At 39.3% G+C, this 21,571-nt stretch overlaps 1 protein-coding gene across 1 annotated transcript in view; it reads right to left on the bottom strand.

The window, feature by feature from the left end:
* Positions 1-5,095: 5,095 nt before the first annotated feature.
* MTMR8 (myotubularin related protein 8) overlaps positions 5,096-21,571 on the bottom strand; it is a 71,270-nt gene continuing 54,794 nt past the window's right edge. The window contains exons 12-13 of the mRNA XM_090265222.1: positions 8,384-8,510; positions 5,096-5,458 (exon numbers count right to left, since the gene is read on the bottom strand). Of these exons, the coding sequence (XP_090121348.1) occupies positions 5,096-5,458; positions 8,384-8,510 (490 nt within the window). The remainder of the gene's footprint in view (positions 5,459-8,383; positions 8,511-21,571) is intronic.

Raw genomic sequence — 21,571 nt, forward strand, 5'->3', positions numbered from 1 at the left:
CATCCCACTCCCATCCAATTGGTCATCAAATCCTGTGGATATTACTTCCCAAAGGTCTCTATAGGCCACTGCCCGCAGGTCCATCCCATTGCCAGTGCTTTATATAGGCCCCCATAATCTTTTGTCTCAATTGCTGTAGTGGTCTCCTAACCAGTTTCCCATTTCAATATTTCCTCTACATTGTGGTTAAAATGATTATTTAAAAATACAAACCTTATCAGTGCCAATTTCCTGTTTTTAAGTCCCTTAATCGCTTCTTTTTCTTTCAGAGTACAGCCCCGATGCCTTAGCCTGGCTCAGAGGTCCTTTGTGAGCAAATCTTGGCCACATCTCCAGCCTTACCTTCTACCAATCCTCTACTTATACCTCTACTTATTCAGCGATAAGAGAAATCATGGTTCCCCATAAATATCATACCTTCTTCTGTCACATGCATTTTCTTCTGACGGGTTAGTTCCTTCAGAGTCTGTGCTTTTATAGCACTATAGGAGTCATCACATTGTATTGTAACTGCTTCTATATAGGTCTGTTTTGCCCCACTGCTGATTGAAAGGTCAGGTAAGGTAGTGGTAAAACATGGTGTGGCATTCTGCTTCAATCCCAGATGCACCATTTAGTAGCTGTGTGACCTAGGGCAGATCACTTAATCTCTCTGTGCCCATTTTTTCATCTGCATAAAGAGGATGATACTAGCACCTGACTCAGAGGGTTATTGTTAAGATTAAATGAGTTAATACACATTGTTTAGAATGGCACCTGAGTGTAGTACTCAGTAGCTTTTTTTAATGTGATGATGTTATCACTTAAGTCTTCTATGACTATTAGTCCCTACATAAAGTCCTATAACTTCAGAGCTGAAATGCACCTAATAAGTCATATAATTTAATTTCTTCAATTTAGAAATGAGAAAACCAAGGCTCAGGGGAGAGCAGCCACTTTTTCTGAAGGTCATATGGCTGATATTGTCAGTTGTTTCATTAGCAAGAACCCAGAACATACCTATAATCCTGTGATTTTCAAACCTGTTTCACCATAATGAAAGAGGTAATACTATATCATTCCCATTTTGTGGATGGAGGAAACAGAGACCTGAGAGGCTAAGGGATTTGCCAGGTGCCTTACAAAGAGGCAATAACAGAGCCAGAAATAGAATTCATGTTTCCCTAGTCCCCATGCTGTTTTTCTATTGCATCATAGCTCCTAGAATCCTCAGCTGTGAGGGCCATGCTGAATCCCATAGACTTCATTCATGGAAGATTTCTTTACAAATCGTTTGTTCAGGCAGCCAGCAAAGGGCACCTTCTTAATATATATTTGGGGTGGGGTGGGGGGAATTGTGTCCAGGGAGACAAAGAAGGCAGGGGGTGTGCAGGAAAATGCTGAAGCTCTCACCAAGGTCATACCATGAGCCTACAGCTGGGTCCATCTAAAGAGCCTCCAGAGGGAAATCAAGCCATGGTCCCTAGTTGGCTTGGGTAATTTAGTGGATTGTGCCATATTAGCTAGGATAAGAAAATCTAGCTACTCTACTTGTCTAACCTCACCTTGTTGTGGTTTATTAATCAATGCTTATTATGTGGCCATTTTGCACAAGGATCCCCTTCCTGATCCTCAAAGTACAGGGGTTTTAAGCGTGTGTGTGTGTGTGTGTGTGTGTGACATTGGCCCCTGTAGCAATCTGGTTATATCTCTAGTCCCATTTCAGAATGGTTTTTAATACATAAAAGAAAATGTTTAGGTTTAAAGAAAACAAATTATATTGAAATAGTTATTGTTTTTAAAAAAATTATATAATATAGCAATAAATGTTCCTTATTAACACATTAAATAACAAGATCTAGTAATTTCTATGTTGATGATGAGCATAAATGACAATTCCAAAAATCTGGTATGACTGTAATATGATATGAAATGCCTGTTATTTCTTCTGGTGACCAAGTTACATAAACTAGTAATACTGTTGTAATTCACTGCCTGCATTCATCCTTGAAAGAAATGGTAAATTTCTAGTTAGAGATTAGGGGAATAAAAGGTCCCATCTGCGTTTTTGCATCCTTTGAAGTCTAAGGCCCTCTTGAGGGTCTATGATCTATGTTAAGAGTTCCTAACAGAGAGTGGCTAGTTTGTGTGGACCCCAGAAGAGTCCCCCAGGCATTAGTAGACTATTTCTTAGACTCACCTTTCCCATGTCCTGAGGAGCTCTGTCTGCACTTCTGCCCTGAGACCTGCTGCACCTCCACACACAGACTCAAATACCACACAAGAACATAAAGACAAATCTCAACACTCTCTTAATTGTGTAAGGTCACTTTATGTCAAGAAGTAGGTCTGTTTGAACTCCAAAACCTAGGCAGACACAACCCCTTGGAACAGACACAGCAAGAAGTCATCATTGTATCCGTCTTCCTCTCTGTGGTCAGGCTTACCTACAGAAGTGCCCCCCAGAAACCAGTGGGAACAACCCATGGGCCTGCAGGCCCACTACTCCATGGCAGTGTTGTGGGATCCTAGGCTCCAGGTACTCACCGGGCTTCTGCCTGAGGCTGCACTTCCCAGGGTTGCCACTGTTCCCACCACTCTGAAAAGCCTGAGCCCTGGTGGTTTGTCCTTGGGGAGCCCCTACTGCTCCAAGGCTGGGGCAAAAGAGACTCTCAGTTCCCACTGGTAGCACTGCCTGAAGGCTAGACGTCAGCCCCTGGGCTAACTAGGTCTATGGGGCTAATTTTAGGTTGCCCTCCACCCTCCTCTCAGGGCCGTGTTATCTTACTTATGCCATTCTGGGAGTGATCCCAGCCAATGGAGGGGGGCTATCCGTGGGGAAGGCCTGGAAGGACTGACTGACAGATAGACAGGTGCCTGGTGAGGTCAGGGATCAGGATCCTAGTGTGTCCCTGTGTATCCCTCCCCACCCCTCAAATGGGCTACATGGCTAGACCCCTGAGCTGCCTTCCTCAAAGCCAGACCTTCCTCTGGGCAGGGGTGGTTTTTTTCTCCCTAACTTAGTCTCTCTGAATTTCCTTATCCTTTCTTGAAGGTCCATCAAGACATCACCCCACCACCACTGCCACCACCTCCACTCCCAAGAGTGTGGAGGACAGTGGGAAGCAGAGACCTCCATACTGGAATGTGTACCAGTAAAGTTGTCTGAAGTTTGATGATGTCCTGATCATGTATAAAGGTCTTCTCAGTCCACTAACCCACCAGGCTCAGCCTGAGGAAAATGCCCATAGCCTCCCCACTCTGCTCACACCTAAGGCATCAAACCAGATCAAAATGATTTGTACAAATCACTTTTTTCCAGAAGTAAGAAGTCAAATTATAACTGAAAACATACAATGATTTAAGCTATATAAGCCTGGGACCAAATTGTATAAAGAGAAGGATCAGAGAAGATACAATAGAAAATCACTTTATTGCTTTAAAATGAAAGGAATGTGGCAACTATCAAAAAAAGGCAAATTAAAAAATGGCTCCTACTTATAAATGGAAAAGACTCAAATAAACTAGTTCCTAAAAAACAAACAAACAGAATTTAAAGAGCTACTAAGAGAAGTACAAAAGGGCATATTTACATACAAAAAAAGGACAGCCAAATTAATATAGTGTTTTTCCTCTAAAGAGGAAGACCGGTTTGTGTCTGTAGCTCAGCTATATGTGGGTAAGAAATCAAGGAGCTCTACTGGCTCCTCTCTCCTACTTCCAACAGTTCAATTAAAAGGCGCCTCTTTCGTACAGAGAAAATTAGCTAATAAGGGGAGCCTTCAGAAAGGCCTGTGTTTACAACTGGATGTGATCGTACAGAGACAGCTCTTTCACTAAGATATCTCATTTTTTTAGTATAAACCAGACATAGAGTATTTGAATAGACATCTTGGGCGAGAACCTGGATTCTGCTGGCAATGGGAATTCTGGAAACGCTGACAAAATACACTGCATGACCCAAACGTAGGCCTGCCTTCCCGCAGCATGTGAAAGTGGATAAACCATGGCTGCATATCCAGTGGGAAAATGTACAGCAAGTGTGTCAATCCCAAGGGGGAAAACCTGGTGTTTAAACAAACAAACAAACAAAAAAAAAAACAACACATCCCTTACCCAAGGAGTCTTTAGGCCTGCTATAAGAATGGACTTTTTTGAAAAGTCTACATTACCACAAAGTGACATACCAGCCAAATTATAAAAGTAGTGCCAACTGTATGTAAAAATCCACAAACTTGACATGATGTCTAGAGAAACAAAACCACTGGTTTTCATGAGAAGACCTAAGAACAGGCCTGTTTCAGGAAAACTCAGATGGGCACACAGGCCATGTATAAGCTAGGGTCTAAAGCACTAAGATTTTCAATTGTCTCCTGAACTGATGTTGAGAATGCTAAAAATATTATTCATTCAGACCCCCGTAATTTGGAATTGATCATTTTAGAATGTAGTGGATTCAAGTTTACCTATGGACTATATGAAAAGAGGAGTTGGCTAAGTGAGTATTATAAAACCTAGCTGGGGTGTGGGTTGGGGAGGGCAAGTGTAACTTAAGAAAACTGTTCACTTATATGTTCTAAACCATCAAGCACTCATGCACTCATGTTAACAGTTAAAGATCATTTTAATTTATTTCTCAGGCAAACATCAGGGTCTTTATTGGCAATAACATTAGCTTACATCCTATGAGTAAACATACACGAAAGTAAACTTTTCTTTTAAACATTCTGTAGTTCAGTTACCCGTTACACACTCTCTCTCCGGTCCTTCAACAGGATCTTAATTCTCCACTATGACAATATTTCCACTTTGTTCTCATGCTGCAACAGTGAGGGTGAAAAAGTAGGGAAGGAAAATGGAATAATGGAACCAGTCTAGTATCTTAGCTCAAACACTACATTTCTAAAGTGAATCCTATTAGAACAATAACACATTCTCTCTTGTCTACATTCCAGGCTGCATATACTGGTTGCTCACTTAATAAATGTCCTAAATCTTCTTCAAGATTCTTAAGTGGGAAGAGGGGTGCCCTGGCCCTGCCCATGTAAACCAATTGGAAAAGCAGCATAGCCTTCTTTGGGGCAAGGTGCACCTAGCACGGAAGCAGGTAAGTAGCTTACTGCTGCTCGGAGCAGCCTGCCTTCTGGGTGCTAGCCTCGGAGACGCCTGTAATCCCAGAGCTGCCTGTTGCCCTAGACACATGGATCCACTCAGAGAAGTCTATGACCCCAGAGATGTCCATGGCCCCAGAGGCACCCTCATTCTCAGCAGTGCTGTCTGTGGGCCTAGGGCTGCACATAATCGGAGAACAGCGAAGGTGGTTGTCTCCGCACTGGCTTTGTACTTGATCCATCTGAGCTTCACCACCCATAACATCATCAGGATTGGTCAAATGATTTTCCGGATGCTGAGGTAATATACACCCAAATTCAGAGCAGGCAGAGGCTTCTTTTGGCGGCTCTCTGTGAACGGTAAATTTCTGTAATGGGAGCAAGGAATGGTTGAAAAGAGTTATAAACAGGAAAAAAAACTAGGAAAATACCACATAGACCTATAGGGATTCTACCTACTGTCACTTATATGGTAGCAGATGACCTCCTGTCACACCCCCGCCCAACATTACCCCCAATCATTTTTTCTTCATCATTTTACATAGTGCTTTAAAAGCCCAACCACTAAAGATCCTCAAGGGACTTGTGTCTATAAAAGTCTTTTTATCTAATAAATGCAATTTTATTACTGGGAACAGGAGGGCAAGGAGGAGGCTCACTAACATTCATTGAATACCTCTATGTGCCAGAAACTTTACATATAGTATTTCCTTTTATACTCATATAAGAATCCTACTAATTAGGTATTAGCTATATTTTACAGATGAGGAAACTGAGGCTCATAAAATTTAAGGTAGTCACCCAAATCCACACATTTAGGAAATGATGGAGCTAGGATCTGACCCTGCCTCTTTTTAATGCCAAAGTCTATAACCTGTCAACTACTTCATGCTACCTCCCATGGGTATTTTCACTTTCAGGGCTAACACAATGATTCAATGACATTTAACTTTCTGGTGGTCATAGACACTTTTGAAAATCTGAAGAAAATAATGGACCTACCTTCTTCTCAGAAAACTGCATGTATGCACATATGTGAGCATGAGACAGCATATACACAGTTTTAGGTATAATTTCAGGGGCTTCACAGATGCCCCAAAGGGCATTTGTGGACACCTATGGGTTCGTGGACTCCAGTTAAGAGCTCCTGCCTTAGAGAACAGGCATATCATTTTTATTTTTCCAGATATGACAAAACACAAACTCTCAAACTCTGTGTGTATGTGTGTGTGTGTGTGTGTGTGCATGTGTGTGTGATAACCCCTGGAGGTTATCACTGGGGAAGCTGGGGAAGTCTTTTAAACATTTCTTCATTTCCTATGCTTTTGTATTCTGCACAGTCTACCTTTGCACATGAACTGCCTTTTAAAAATTTGAACAGGGTTTCCCTGACCAGTGTGGCTCAGTTGGTTGGGTGTCATCCTACAAAGTGAAAGGTCGCTGGTTTTATTCCCAAGTCAGAGCACATGCCTGGGTTGCAGGTTCAATCCCCAGTCGGGGCACCTTCAAAAGGCAATTGATTGACATTTCTCTCTCACATTGATGTTTCTCTCCCTCTGTTTCTCCCTCCCTTCCTTTCTATCTACAAATGAGAAAATAAAATCTTAAAAAATAAATAAAATTTCAACAGGGTTACTTGGGTAATAATATTATGGGCCACTTCCATTTTACTTCTGTAAATTAAAAATGGTGTTAAAACTATGTATATATTTTTTAAAGCCTTAATTTTTTATTTATAATCAGAGAATGATCTGATTCTATCTTGAATGAATCTGATTCTCTCTCAGGAGTCAGGCAGGAATAAGTTAAAGGGCTGAATCTAGAATAAGTGAACTGCTCTGGGGGACTTGTTGCTAATAGCTAAAAGAGAAGTCAGGAGACCCTAGGAAAGATTTTCTACTTCTCAGTTCTGCCTAGGGCTTTGCCTTCCTTCCCAGGACTGCTTGCTTCCCTTGTTTCCCATAATTTTAAGTCATGCTTCAGATTTCCAGTTTTCCTTATCTTCAGTTTTATTTTTAATTTATTGATTTTAGAGAATAGGGAGGGAAGGAGGGAGGGAGGAAAGGATAAAGGGAGGGAAGAAGGGAGGGAGGAAGAGAGAGATCAATTGGTTGTTCCACTTAGTTATGCATTCATTGATTGATTCTTGTATGTGCCCTGACCGGGGATTGAACCTACAACCTTGGCATATTGGGACCATGCTCTAATTAACTGAGCTACCTGGCCAGTGCCTCCTCTTCTTTTAAAAAAAATCCTCACCCAACGATATATTTATTGATTTGAGTGTGAAAGAAAGAGAGAGAGAGGGGGGAGAGGGAGGAGAGTGAAACATCAATCAGTTGTCTCCCATATGTGCCCCGACTGGGGATAGAACCTAGAATCTAGATATGTGCCCTGACCGGGGAGCAAATCTGCAACCATTTGGTGTACAGGATGAAACTCTAACCAACTGACCCACCCAGTCAGGGTATCTCTTCTTTAAAAGAAAAAATGGAACAAAGTAACTGACTATTGCTTCCCAAGAGGACATTCAAAAGTTTGAGATCTGATGTAATCACAATACATTTATTTTCACAATAAAAGGTATTTGTTTACTTATAGGGGGAAGGAAAGCTATGCCTTATCTCGCCTAAAGTGGGTTCACACCCAGTTCCTAAATAGCACACCCATTCCAAGGATTCCTTTCTGAAATGTACCTCTCCCTCTCCTTCAAACACACTCTTAAGGACCACTAGATTCTAGAAGCAACTCAGCATTTTTCATATTTTGAAAGAAAACCTTTGTTGACTTATTTAACCTGTAATTAAAACGAAGTGTCTGGTTTGGTTTTGCTGGTATTATAAATCAAAATCAACACACATAGCATGAGCATTCAATGAACAGTTTGCAATCTACATGGAGAGAAAATAAGAACTTTTATGAGTTTCCTTATTTAAAATATAACAATTTCATTGTTCTTATCAGTATACCCAAGATGTTATATTTACTCTCTTGATGGATAACAAATGCCAGTGTGACTTCCCTCTTGTTTCCTCTTGTTTCTCCTAATAATTACATCCAAATCAAAAAGGGAACCAATTCACTTGTTTAACTAGCTAAGTGTGATATTTACTACATTATATGGGAAGTAAGAAAAAGAGTGTGCCTCAGACTCTGTATACAAAGGACATCTGGAAGCCAGAAAGTATAACAAGTCAGCCAGGCAGCTTCTTACAAGTACCAATTCAACACCAAGTGGGCTGGGCCTACACAGAAGGGGGAAGAGGAGCTCATTTTGAGACTTTTCTCAGTACCTTTTCTAGTCTGCGCACATATGCTTCCAACATTGCTTTCTGCTCCTTAATTTCCAGTATGCTCCTCAGCATACTCTCCTTAGGATTTAGCTCTTTGCCAAAGCGACTATACATTCCACGCCAGAACCTTGAATAAACAAACAAACAAAAAAGTGCATTAGTTGAGTTGGAGGAAAAGATTGCTATTTTTTCCTTATGTCAAGAAAATATTACCCTAGTAGGTGGGCAGATCTCAAAAGGAAGGTAATTTTAATGACATTAAAAAGACTCTGGAAAATTTAGATTAAAGATGGTGGAGGACTGAGAGCTATGCTGACCTCCTCCCAGGACCAGTCTGGAATTGCAGCTGAATTAAAAAGGTCATCCAGAATGAACAACTAAGTGGTGGCTGGAGGGAGGCCTTATAACCATGGACAGACAAAAGAAGCCACTTCACCACAGTGAGACCAGTACACAGTGTGAAGGAGATGGGAGAAGTCTGGCTGGACTTCCATGGGTGGCAGCCGAGGCGCCTGAGGGATATTTCAGTGGCTGGGGGTTCCCCTTGAGAAGCGTGGTGTCTAAACCCCGGGCCAGGCTCTGAAACTACAGCAACAGAGCCAGAAAGGCACCCAGATAACATCCAGCTTTGAAAAGGGACAGGGTATCTGTCTGCCAGGTAGAGATGGCTAAAGATATGGAAAGCCTTTTAAAGCTCCAAAACACAAAATTTCATTTGCGGCTACTTACCCTGGGCTCTAGCAAAGAGGGTAAGAGTGGACTAGAGTTGCAGGAGGAGAATTTGAGGACAGAGGCTTTGGGGAGAGAACTGAGGGAGCAGCCAGGATCCCTGTGCTGAGTCATTCCCCATACTGCATGAGCCATCTTGCTCAGGCATTGCACTCCCCTCCAAGTGGCATCAGCCTTCGGGAAAGCAATAGGCCTGCCAGCAGGAATTACTATGCTCCACCCTGTGGTGCTTAAGCCTCACTGCTGATTACAGATTACTAGATTAACGATTGAAGGAGACAGCCACAGACTGTGAATCTCTGGTAATCTTGGACAGGCTGCCTACTGCCAGACTGGGACACCATCTGACATCACCAGGGGTGGATCCAGAAAAAGAAGACAGTGGTAAAACTAGATTATGCTGAGACAAATTCTACAACAGTCTTCTTAAAGATTTGCATTATTGTCTCTCCTGCACAGCTTTTTAACATCCATTTCTCGTCTTTCAAGTCTGTGCCTATTAGGTCACTAGTTGTTATTTTATAGTTTATTTCAAATCTCATATTTTTCTCTTCCCTTCCCTTAATCCATTTTACCTTCTTTCCTCTTCTTATTTTCGATTTAAATTTTTACTATCTTGCTACAACCTGTTTCTACTCCACACTCTTAGCAATTCTCCCCTCTCCAGCCTCTCCAAACCACTTTTCTTGTCATTAGTCATCTCACACTTTTTCCCCATTCTTAAAATATCCTTATTCTCTCCCCACCTTTATCAATCTTTGCTTGTTGCTTATGTATATGGTAATTGTTCTTGCATTTCATTAACTTTATTTCCAGATCTTCACTATTTTTGTATTTCAAATCTCAAATTTTACTGTTCCCCTTTCCTACTCCATTTTGCCTTCCTCCTGCCTTTTCTTTTTCTCGTTTTAAATTTAAATGTTTCCCTGCCTTAGCTTGGTTTTCATTCCTCACTCTTAGCATTCCTTCTCCCTTTATCCTCTCAAAATCACTTCTCTTTCCTCTAGACATTTCTTAAACTGTTCTTTCTCTTTTCCCTCTTATTCCCATCCCACATATATTAATCTTTGATCTGTTGTTGATATTGCTGTGCTCGATCTTTCCCCTCAATTTGGTTACTATTGTTTTTTATATTTTTTCCTTTTTTATCTCTCACTTCATATATATAAACACACACATATATATACATATATGTACATCTATAGAGAAAAATTTATATATATGTATATATAAATTTCTCTTTAAACCTAATACTATGTGCATCCCTCCTCTTACTCCATTCCACCTTCTTCCCACCTTTTTTTATTTATGATGTAAATTTTATTTTCTTTCTCTCTTCGCCTTGCCTCAGTTCCTTACTCTTAGTATTGTTCCTCCCTCTACTCTCTCATATTCATTTTTCTTTCTTATAATAGTCTTAATCCCTTCACACATTTATTAATATTGGCTCATTTGCTGTTGATAGTGTGGTTGTGGGTAGGGGTTATTTTTTTGGGTGTGGGTTTGTTTCCTGGGCTGTTTGGTTTTGTTCTGGCAGCACCTGAACAATAGCATACAAGACGTGGTGGGGGGAGTAACTCTCAGTCATCTCGCCAGAGGGAAGGACTCACCAAAGATGACTGAACAACAACTAAAACCTAGTTACAACCCGAGAGCCCACATAAATGGCATCAAGCTGAGGGGATCAAGGAGACTAAACCACTGAGTATCACAGATCTCCTACCACAGAGGTCACACCACGAAAACAGGGAGTCAAAGCAGATCAATCTAAGATGCAGAAATAAACAAGAACAGTCTCCAAAAATGAGGAGATGAAGAACCCCCAATCCAAAGGAAAGGAGGAATCCCAAGAAAGAGTGCTAAATGTAACAGAGGCATGCACTCTATCAGACACTGAGTTCAAAACAATGGTTATAAGGATCCTCAAGGAGCTCAGTGGGAACTACAAAGAAGTCCAGGGAAACTACAAAGAACTTACTGAGAACTACACCAACATGAAAAAGGACATAGAAACTATCAATAAGAGCCAGGAGGAAATGAAGAATATAATATCTGAAATGAAGAACACAGAAGAAGGAATTAAAAGCAGGCCAGATGAAGCAGAAGATCGAATCAGCCAGCTGGAGGACAAGGTAGAAAAAAAATTCCCAGGCAGAGCAACAAAATGAAAAAATGACTCAAAAAGAACAAAGAGAATTTAAGGGAGCTGCAGGAAAACATGAAATGGAACAATATCTGTATCATATGGATACCAAGAGAAAAACAGAAGCAAGGGATAGAAAAAATGTTTGAAAAAGTAATGACAGAAAAAAAAACACATAAACAAAATGAAAGACAAAAATCACATGATCATATCAATACATGCTGAAAAAGCATTTTATAAAGTACAGCACACATTTAATAAAAATGCTCAGTAAACTGGGAATAGAGGGAGCATACCTTAACATAATAAAGGCTATATACGAGAAACCTACAGCCAACATCATACTCAATGGGCAAAAACTAAAAGCTTTCCCCCAAAGATCAGGAACAAGACAAGGGTGGCCACTTTCACCAGTTTTATTCAACACAGTATTGGAAATTCTAGCCACAGCAATCAGACAAGAAAAAGAAATGAAAGGCATCCAAATTGGAAAGGAGTAAGTAAAACTGTCATTATTTGCAAATGACATGATAGCGTATATAGAAAACCCTATAGACTCCATTAAAAAACTACTTGATCTAATAAATGAATTTGGCAAAATAGTGGAATACAAAGTCAATAATCAGAACTCAAAGGCATTTTTGTACATGAACAATGAAATATCAGGAACAGAACGTAGGTAAAAAGTCCCATTTACTATAGCAATGAGAAAAATAAAGTACCTAGGAATAAACTTAACCAAGGAGGTAAAAGACTGGTCATCAGAAAACTACAGGACAATGAAGAAATAAATTAAGGAAGATACAAATAAATGGAAGCATATACCATGCTCACGGGCTGGAAGATTTAATAAAATTAAAATATCCATACTACCCAAAGCAATCTATAGATTCAATGCAATCCCTATTAAAATAGCAATGACATATTTCACAGACTTAGAATGAATATTTGAAAAATTTATATTCAAACAAAAAACCCTGAATAGTCTCAGCAATCCTGGAAAAGAAAAACAAAGTAGGAGAGATCACAATAGCTGATATCAAACTATATTACAAGGCCACTGTAATCAAAACAGTCTGGTACTGGTATAAGAACAGACACATAGATCCATGGAACAGAATAGAGAGCCCAGAAATAAACCCATGTCTCTATGGTCAATTAATATTTGACAAAGAGGGCAGGAGCATACAATGGAGTAAAAATAGCTTCTTCAACAAATGGTGTTGGGAGAATTGGAATGGTACATGCAACTAGACCATCAGCTTAGACCATATACCAGAATACATGCAAAATGGATAAAAGATTTAAACATAAGCTATGACACCACAGAAGTCCCAGAGGAAAAAACATAGGCAGTAAAATTTCAAATATCCCATGCAGCAATATTTTTGCTGGTACATCCTCTAGGGCAAGGGAAATAAAGGAAAGAATCAACAAATGGGACTACATCAAATTAAAAAGCTTCTGCATAGCTAAAGAAAACATCAGCAAAATGAAAAGGGAACCAACTGTATGGGAAAACATGTTTGCCAATGATACCTCAGACAAGGGTTTGATCTCCAAAATATATAAAGAACTCATATGACTCAACACTAGGAAGACAAACAACCCAATTAAAAAATGGGCAAAGGACCTGAATACACACTTCTCCAAGGTGGACATACGGATGGCCCATAGACATAGGAAAGGATGCTCAACATCACTAGCCATCAGAGAAATGCAAATTAAAACCACAATGAGATATCACCTCATACCAGTTAGAATGGTCATCATTAACATCAACAAACCACAAAGGCTGGTGAGCATGTGGAGAAAGGGAAGCCCTACTGTACTGTTGGTAGGAATGCAGACTGGTACAGCCACTGTGGGAAACAGTATGGAATTTCCTCAAAAACTAAAAATGGAACTGCCTTTTGATCCATTGATTCCACTGCTGAGACTGTACCCTAAGAATCCTGACATACCAATTCAAAAGAACCTATGCACCCCTACGTTTATAGCAGCATTATTTATAATAGGCAAGGGCTGGAAACAGCCTAAGTGTCCATCAGTAAATGAGTGGATAAAAAAACTGTGGTACATTTACATAATGTAAATGTAAGCGGCAGAAAGAAAGAAGGAACTCCTACCTTTCATGACGGCATGGAGGCAACTGGAGACTATTATGCTTAGTGAGATAAGCCAGCAGTGAAAGATAAATATCATATGATCTCACTTATAAGTGGAATCTAATGAACAAAACAAATAAATGAGCAAAACAGAACCAGAGGCATGGAAACAAGGAACAGACTGACAGTGAATAGAGGGGATGGGGGAGGAGGAAAAGATGGAGAAGAAGGGGAGGGGTCTAGTCAAGGAACAGAGAGTATCAATGTCCCATGGACATGGACAATAGGGTGGGAATTGACTGTGGGAGAGGAGGGTGGCAGGGCAGGGAAGAGCAATGGTGGAAAATGGGGACAACTGTATTAGAACAACAATAAAAAAGGCAAATAATGTAAAAATAAATAAAATTGAGAAAAGACCATTAAAAAAAGAAGAAAAAAAGACTGGACATGTTCATAACTGAAGAGTAAAGTTCCAAGCAGAAGAAACTCTGCTGAATGAGACACTCTGGATGTGAGCGAATTTGAGCTTCTTTTAAAAACTTAAATGAAAGTTTTTATTTTGAAAAAATATCAATTCGCATGCTGTTTTAACAAATAAGGAGTGATATCAGCAAGATGACAAATTTTGAAGCTCCAGATCCTGGTCCTCCCATGGAAACAATAAATAAATAAATAATAAAATAGATGGACCGAAGTGACTTAGTGAAAACTCTAGAAACAAGGTAAGAAGCTAGAGCAATCAAGTGAACGTCTCTCCAAAACAGACTGTACCCAAAACTTTAGAAAAATTCATAGTGCTTTTATCCATCCTTGCCCACCATCTCCCCAGTGCAGTACAGTGCAAATGGGAGGACTGTATTCAATTCCCAGTTCCTCCATCAGGACAGAAGGAAAATAGTGAAAGTTACTTGCAATGTTCTGCTTGTCTATGGGCAGCCTGAAGGATTAATTTTTGTCTCACCTGCTGTGAAGCACTAATTGAAATGGTCAAAGCAGTGGCAGGTTAGAGATGCAGGGGGTCTGCAGACATGTGGTGCCTTAGGGCAAGAGATTATGGACAGAGGAATACAAGAGAACTTCCAAGGCTTATGAGAAGCAGCGGTAAAGCTCTTTGGAAAACCAGTACATTTAATAGCACCTGAGTATATGGGGAATGGGAATAAAAGCAGTTGCACAGGCTCAGGAAGATACATATCCAGAAAAGGTTTGAATGGACCCTGAGCCTTTAATGTGGGTTGTTTCCTGAATGGAGACAAATCCTCAAAGACTAGGAAAGTTACCTAATTTTTAAATGCTCCAATTTCAACAACAGACGATGAGTCATAAGAGAAACAAAGACACACAGTCCATTCAAAGGAACAAAATAAATATCTAGAAACCCTAAAAGATCACAGGCATTTGGCTTACTTGACAAAACATTTAAAACTGCTTTAAATATGCTCAATGAGCTCAAAGAGGATGAGGACAAACAAGAAAAGGAAAATGACTTAGAAAACCAGAATATGATTAAAGAAGTAAAAATGTTTAAAAAAGAACCAAACAGGAATTCGGGAGTTAAAAAACACAAACACTAAACTGAAATATTCACTAGACAGGCCCAACACATAGTTAATTAGACAGAAGGAAGAATCAGCAAACTTGAAGACAGGTCATTTGAAATTAATGAGTCTGAGGAACTAAAAGAAAAAAAAAATGAAGAAAAGTAAACAGAGCCTAAGGGACTCATGGGACAACATAAACAATGCCAATACAGGTATAATGGGAGTTTCAGAAGGGGAAGAGACAGAGGAAAGAGTGCAGAGGTTATTTGAAGAAACAATGGCTGAAAACTTCCCAAATTTGAAGACAGAAATGAATATAGAGTATAAGAAGCTCAGCACTTTGTAAGTAAGATTAATCCAAATAGATCCACACCAAAACACATTAAAATAAAACAAAGAGAGTTTCTCAAAGGCAAGGAGAGAACCTTGACAGTGGCAAAAGAAAAGTGACTCCTTAAATACAAGAGAGCCATTACAAGATTAACAGTGAGACTTTCGGTCAAGATGGCAGCATAGGTAAATACAGCTTGCCTCCTCACACAACCACATCAAAATTACAACCAAATTATAAAACAACCATCACTCAGAACTGGCAGACAGCAAAGTGAATGGAAGTCTGACAATTATGGAATTAAAGAAACAACATCTATCCAGACTGGTAAGAGGGGTGCAGACATGGAACAAGTTGGTCCCACACCCACATGTGATAGATAAAAAGTTGAGAGGGATATCTCAGGAGTGAGGAGTCCAAGCCCCACACCAGGCCCCCCAGCCAAGCGTTCCAGTACCAGAATGATAAGTCACCATAACTTCTGGCTGCAAAAACCAGCAGAGATTGAGTCAGTGGAAGAAACTTTTGGAGTCACAAGCAGTTCCTCTTAAAGAAGTCACACACAGATTCACCTACTCAGACTCACTCCCTCTGAGCTCCAGCACCAGGGTCGCAGCTCAGTTTAAAAGGCACTAGTGGCATACGGGGAGAAACTGAAGTGTCTGGCATCAAGGCAAGAGCTGACGGACAGCTTTCTCCCAGACAAAAAGGTAGGCAGAGGCCATTGTTCATTTTCTGAACCCTTCCCCCAACCGAACCACAGAGCTGGTAGGTAGGTACCATATCTGAGACTCCATCAACCTGGATAACACTGTTTACCCCACCCTGAAGATCCCCTGAGGCTCTGCCCCACCCAACTTACAGGCCCACTCAAGCTGTTAACAGTTGCTTTTCCATAGGAATGGCAGGTCTTGGCTCATATTTCACAACTTCCTAAATGCTCTCAAACAAGCAACAGCTAGCCTCAGTGGGCTCCCAGTGCCCATACCTCTTGCTAAGTGGCCTCAGGCTCAGCACTAGCAGCAGCCAGGAATCTCCAAGCCCAGCACAAGTAGCAGCCATCTGCATATTGCCTTATAGCTCAGGCAGGGTGGCCCTGGACAGAACACAGGTGGCCTGTACCCCAGAGCTCGCGCACCCAGTGGACAGCTACAGATCACATTGGAACACCACCACTCTGCTCATGTACAGATGATCCTCCATGGACAATGGAGGTTGGTGGTCAGTGGTCACAGCCAGTTCTTGCAGCTGACTGGCCTGCGTAAATCCCTCCCATTGACCTGCCAACAGTAATCAAGGCTCACCTACAAGAGGAGGGTGTACTCAGCTCACACAAAGGGCGCACATCAAGTACCCAGCTGGGGTGATAGGGGAGGCTGTGCCATTGGACCCTACAGGACACCTACTACATTAGGCCACAATACCAACGCAGGGAGTCATAGCAGCTCTACCTGATACATAGAAACAAACACAGGGAGGCTGCCAAAATGAGGAGACAAAGAAACATGCCCAAATGAAAGAACAAATCAAACTCCAGAAAAAGAACTAAACAAAATGGAGATAAGCAATCTACTAGCTGTAGAGTTCAAAACACTGGTTATAAGGATGCTCAAGGAAATTAGCTAGGATCTGAACAGCATAAAAAAATCCAGTCAGAAATGATGGATATACTAATTGAAATAAAGAACAATTTACAGGGAAACAGCAGTAGAGTGGATGAAGCTGAGAATCAAATCAATTATTTGGAGCATAAAGAAGAAGAAAACCAACCAATCAGAACAAGAAGAAGAAAAAAGAATTAAAAAAAAAAAAAAAAGATAGTATACGCAGACTCTGGGACACCTTCAAAAAGTCCAACATTTGCCTCATAGGGGTGCCAGAAGGAGAAGAGAAAGAGCAAGAAATTGGAAATCTATTTGAAAAAATTATGAAAGAAAACTTCCCTAATTTGGTGAAGGAAATAGACGTACGAGTCCAGGAAGCACAGCGAGTCCCAAACAAGATGGACACAAAGAGGCTCGCTCCAACACACATCATTATTAAAATGCTAAAGGTTAAGAGTAAAGAGAGAATTTTAAAAGCAGCAGAAGAAAATAAGAGAGTTCCCTACCAAGGAGTTCCCATAAGACTGTCAGGTGATGTTTCAGAAGAAACTTTGCAGGCAAGAAGGGACTGGCAAGAAGTATTTAAAGCGATGAAAAGCAAGAACCTACAACCTAGATTACTCTATCCAGCAAAGCTATCATTTAGAATGGAAGGGCTGAGAAAGTGCTTCCCAGACAAGGTAAAGCTAAAGGAGTTCATCATCACCAAACCATTATTATATGAAATGTTAAAGGGACTTATTTAAGAAAAAGGTCAAAACTACGAACAATAAAATGGCAAAAAATACAAATCTATCAACAATTGAATAGAAAAAAACAAACTAAGCAGAAAAGAAAAAGAGAGAGAGGATCATGGATAGAGTGTTTTGATGGTTGCCAGATGGGAGGTGGGTATGGGGGTACAGATGAAGAGGTGAGGGGATTAAGAAGTACAAGTTGGTAGTTACAGAACAGCCATGGGGATGTAAAGTACAGCATAGGAAATGGAGTAGCCGAATGACTTATACACATGACCAATGGACATGAACAAAGGTGTGGAAAATGTCTGAGGGAGTGCAGGGTGCTGGTTGGAGGGGAGCAACAGGGGAAAATCAGGACAACTGTAACAGCATAATCAATAAAATATAAGTTTTTTAAATAAATAAATAAATAAGAGAAATAAAGACTATATACTATATCCTACTGGGATTTATTCTTAGAATGCAAGAATGATTTAACATATGCAAAATCAATCAATGTTATATACCACATTAATATAATGATTGGGAAAAAACACATGATAATCAGAAAAAACATATGACAAAATTCAACACCCTTTCATGATAAAAAATAGTCTACATACTAGAATAGAAGGATAGTATCTCAACATAATAAAGGTCAATATATGAAGATAAAAGACTGAAAGCATTTTTCTTTAAGATCAGGAACAAGACAAGGGTGCTTACTCTTGCCACTTTGTTTTAAATAGGACTGGAGGTCCTATCCAAGGCACTTAGGTAAGAAAAAGAAATAAAAGGCTTCCAAATTGGAAAGGGATAACTAAAAATCATCTTTGTTTGCATACAACATGATCTTATATGTAGAAAACCCTAAAGTCCAACACAAAAAAATTTTAATCCAGCAAAGTCCCAGTATTCAAAACAACACAAAAATCTACTGTGTTTCTCTGCATTAACAAATATTCATTCAAAAATGAATTTAAGAAAATGATTCTATTTATAATACTATCAAAAAGAATAAAATACTTAGGAGTAAACTTAACCAAGGAGGCAAAAGACTTTTACACAGAAAACTATAAAATGTTATTGAAAGCAATTAAAGTAGATACAAATAAATGGAGATATTTACTGTTCATAAATTGAAAGACTTGATATTGTTAAGTTGTCAATACTACCCCAGCGATTTTCAGATATAATGTAATCTCTGTAATAGCCCACTAGGGATTTTTACAGAAACAGAAAAAAACCCATGCTAAAATTCATATGGAATCTTAAGGGACTCCAAATAGCTAAAACAATCTTGAAACACATGAACAAAGTTGGAAGCCTTATACTTCTTGACTTCAAAACTTACTACAAAACCAAAATAATCAAAACAGTATGGACGCTAACATAAAGACAGACAAACTGACCAATGAAACATAACAGAGAGCTGAGAGGTAAATAGTCACATACATGGTCAAATAATTCTTGATAAAGGTACAAAGATTATTCAAAGGGGTAGGGACAGTCTTTTTAATAAATGGTGCTGAAAAATGAGATATACATATACAAAAGAATGAAGTTGAACACTTACCTTACACCATATACAAAAATTAACTCTGAATGTACCAAGACCTAAAAGTAAGAGCTAAAATGGTAATAATCAAAACCTTTTTGAAAGTTCAGAATTTAATTAAAAACTTTTAACAACCAGGGGAATGCCTAATGAAAAATAAAGCTGATACATTTTGATAAGAGTGTGCTACATTTTGACTTACCTGCCTGCCAGCCTTCACTCCCCGTCTCAGCAGTGGCTTTGGTGGTGGCAGTTTACATTAACAATGTGGCTTTCTGGTGCCAGAGGAGATAATACAGCCTTTTTATCAAAATATTGTCATTGTGTATTTTGACTTCTCTAGTATCCCCTGATGGATGGGTTCAGCGGTTTGTTTTGCCCTACTCAGAATTTTATCAGGGTTGTGGTGGCCTTCCAGACAAGGTAAAAAGAATTTAAAGACAAATCTACTAAATACAGCCAGCTGACACAAGGGATAATAGAGGGAGTAAGCAGCAGACATACTGAAAAGTCTAAGAAAGAGATTTGGGAAGACAATACCTGTATGTGAGAAAATAAGGGCACTGAAATACTCCTGTATATAGCAAGGTAGGTAGATAGCCAGGTATATGCCTAGGGCTAAAAATATACTCAGAAAAGGCTGGAAAAGACCCTAAGCTTTCACCAGTCACTGACTTTTAAGCTCTGCACAGCAGGAAATGTAGGCAAAGAAAGAGTTATAAACAGCCTGGCTAAGTATTGAAGGTGTACACCAACACAGAGCCAATCTGCAAAGACTGAAAATTATTTTTATTTCATGGCATTTAAGGAAATCTCTGTCAAATCAGTAGCTGACCACTTAGCTAATGGAAGGAGAATTCAGTCACCACGCATATCAAAGAATACAGTCTTGACAAAAATAATTTTGAAGTCACTAATCAAACAACTATTGCACAACCCACAACAGGTAGCAACAACAAACCTTAATGGGGGGGATCTTAGTTCCAGAATTATCATATTATAATATTCAAACTGTCCAGTTTTCAACAGAAAAAAAAGAGAGAGGCATGGAGAAAAACAAGAAAATACGACCCATTCACAGGAAAAAAATGAATAGAAATTGTTAATGAGTAAGCCCAGACATTAGTCTTATTAAGCAAATACTTTAAACCTATTCTCTTAAATATGATCACAGAACTAAAGAAAACCAGGAAAATAAAATCTCACCAAATGACAAGTATCAATAAAGAGAGAAATTATTAAAAGAAACCAAACAGAAATTGTGGAGATAAGAAGTACAGTAAGTAAAATAAAAAATTAACTAAAGGGATTCAAACTGATTTGAGCAGGCAGAAGAATGAATTAACTGGAAGATAGGTCTATTCAGATTGCCCACTCTAAGGGGTAGAAAGAAAAAGCAATGATGAAAAGTGAACAGTCTGATGGACCTGTGGGAAACTATTAAGTATACCAACACACAAATAATGGTAGTCCCAGAAGTATGGAAGGGATAGAAAGGGACAGAAAGAATATTCAAAGACATAATGGTCTTTGAATATTTGATGAAAGATATGACTCTAAACATCTAAAAAGCTTAAGAAACTCCAAGTAGGATGAATCAAACATTAAAAGACAGAATCTTGAAAGCAACAAGAGAGAATCTACTCACCACATACAAGGGATCCTCAATAAAATTAATAGTTGATTTCTCATTGGAAATGACCATAGCCAGAAGGCAGTGAGATCACATACTTAAAGGGCTAAAAGAACAAAAAACCTGTCAACCAAGAATTACATGTCTGGCAGAACCATCCTTTAAAAATGAAGGAGAAAAGTAAGGTATGCCCAAATAAACCAGGGCCGGAGGAGCTAATCATTAGTCCACATGCTCTACAAGAAAAAAACTAGAAAGTGATCTTTAGGCTGAAATTAAAAGACACTATACAGTAATTCTAAGCTATACAAAGAAAAAAAGAATACCAATAAAGATAGCTCATTAGATAAAGATAAATATACAACCCAGCAATACAGTATTTTTGATTTGTAATTCCTCTTTTCCTCCTTAAAAACTTCAAAACCCATAATTATAGGTCTATGTTAATGAGCACACAATGTATATGATGTAATTTCTGAAAATAATATAAAAAGGAATGGAGCTGTAAGGGAATATAAGATTTTTTATACAATTAAAGCAGAACTGGCATGAATAGAAACGAGATAGTTATGAATTTAAGATGCTACTTGTAATCACCATGGTGACAAATAAGAAAATAAAATAAATATACAGAAAAGGAAAGAGAAGGGAATTAAAATGATACAATTAAAATATTAATTTAATGCAAAAGAAAATAGTAATGGAAAGATTAAGGAACAAAAAGATACAAGATACATGCTCTGGTTCGTGTGGCTCAGATGGTTGGGCATTGTCCCACAAAGTGAAAGGTGTGTGAGAGGCAACCAATCGATGTTTCTCCCT

Source organism: Furipterus horrens, unplaced genomic scaffold (genome assembly GCF_987537825.1).
Source record: "Furipterus horrens unplaced genomic scaffold, mFurHor1.1.pri manual_scaffold_17, whole genome shotgun sequence".
In the NCBI taxonomy this organism is placed as follows: Eukaryota; Metazoa; Chordata; class Mammalia; order Chiroptera; family Furipteridae; genus Furipterus; species Furipterus horrens.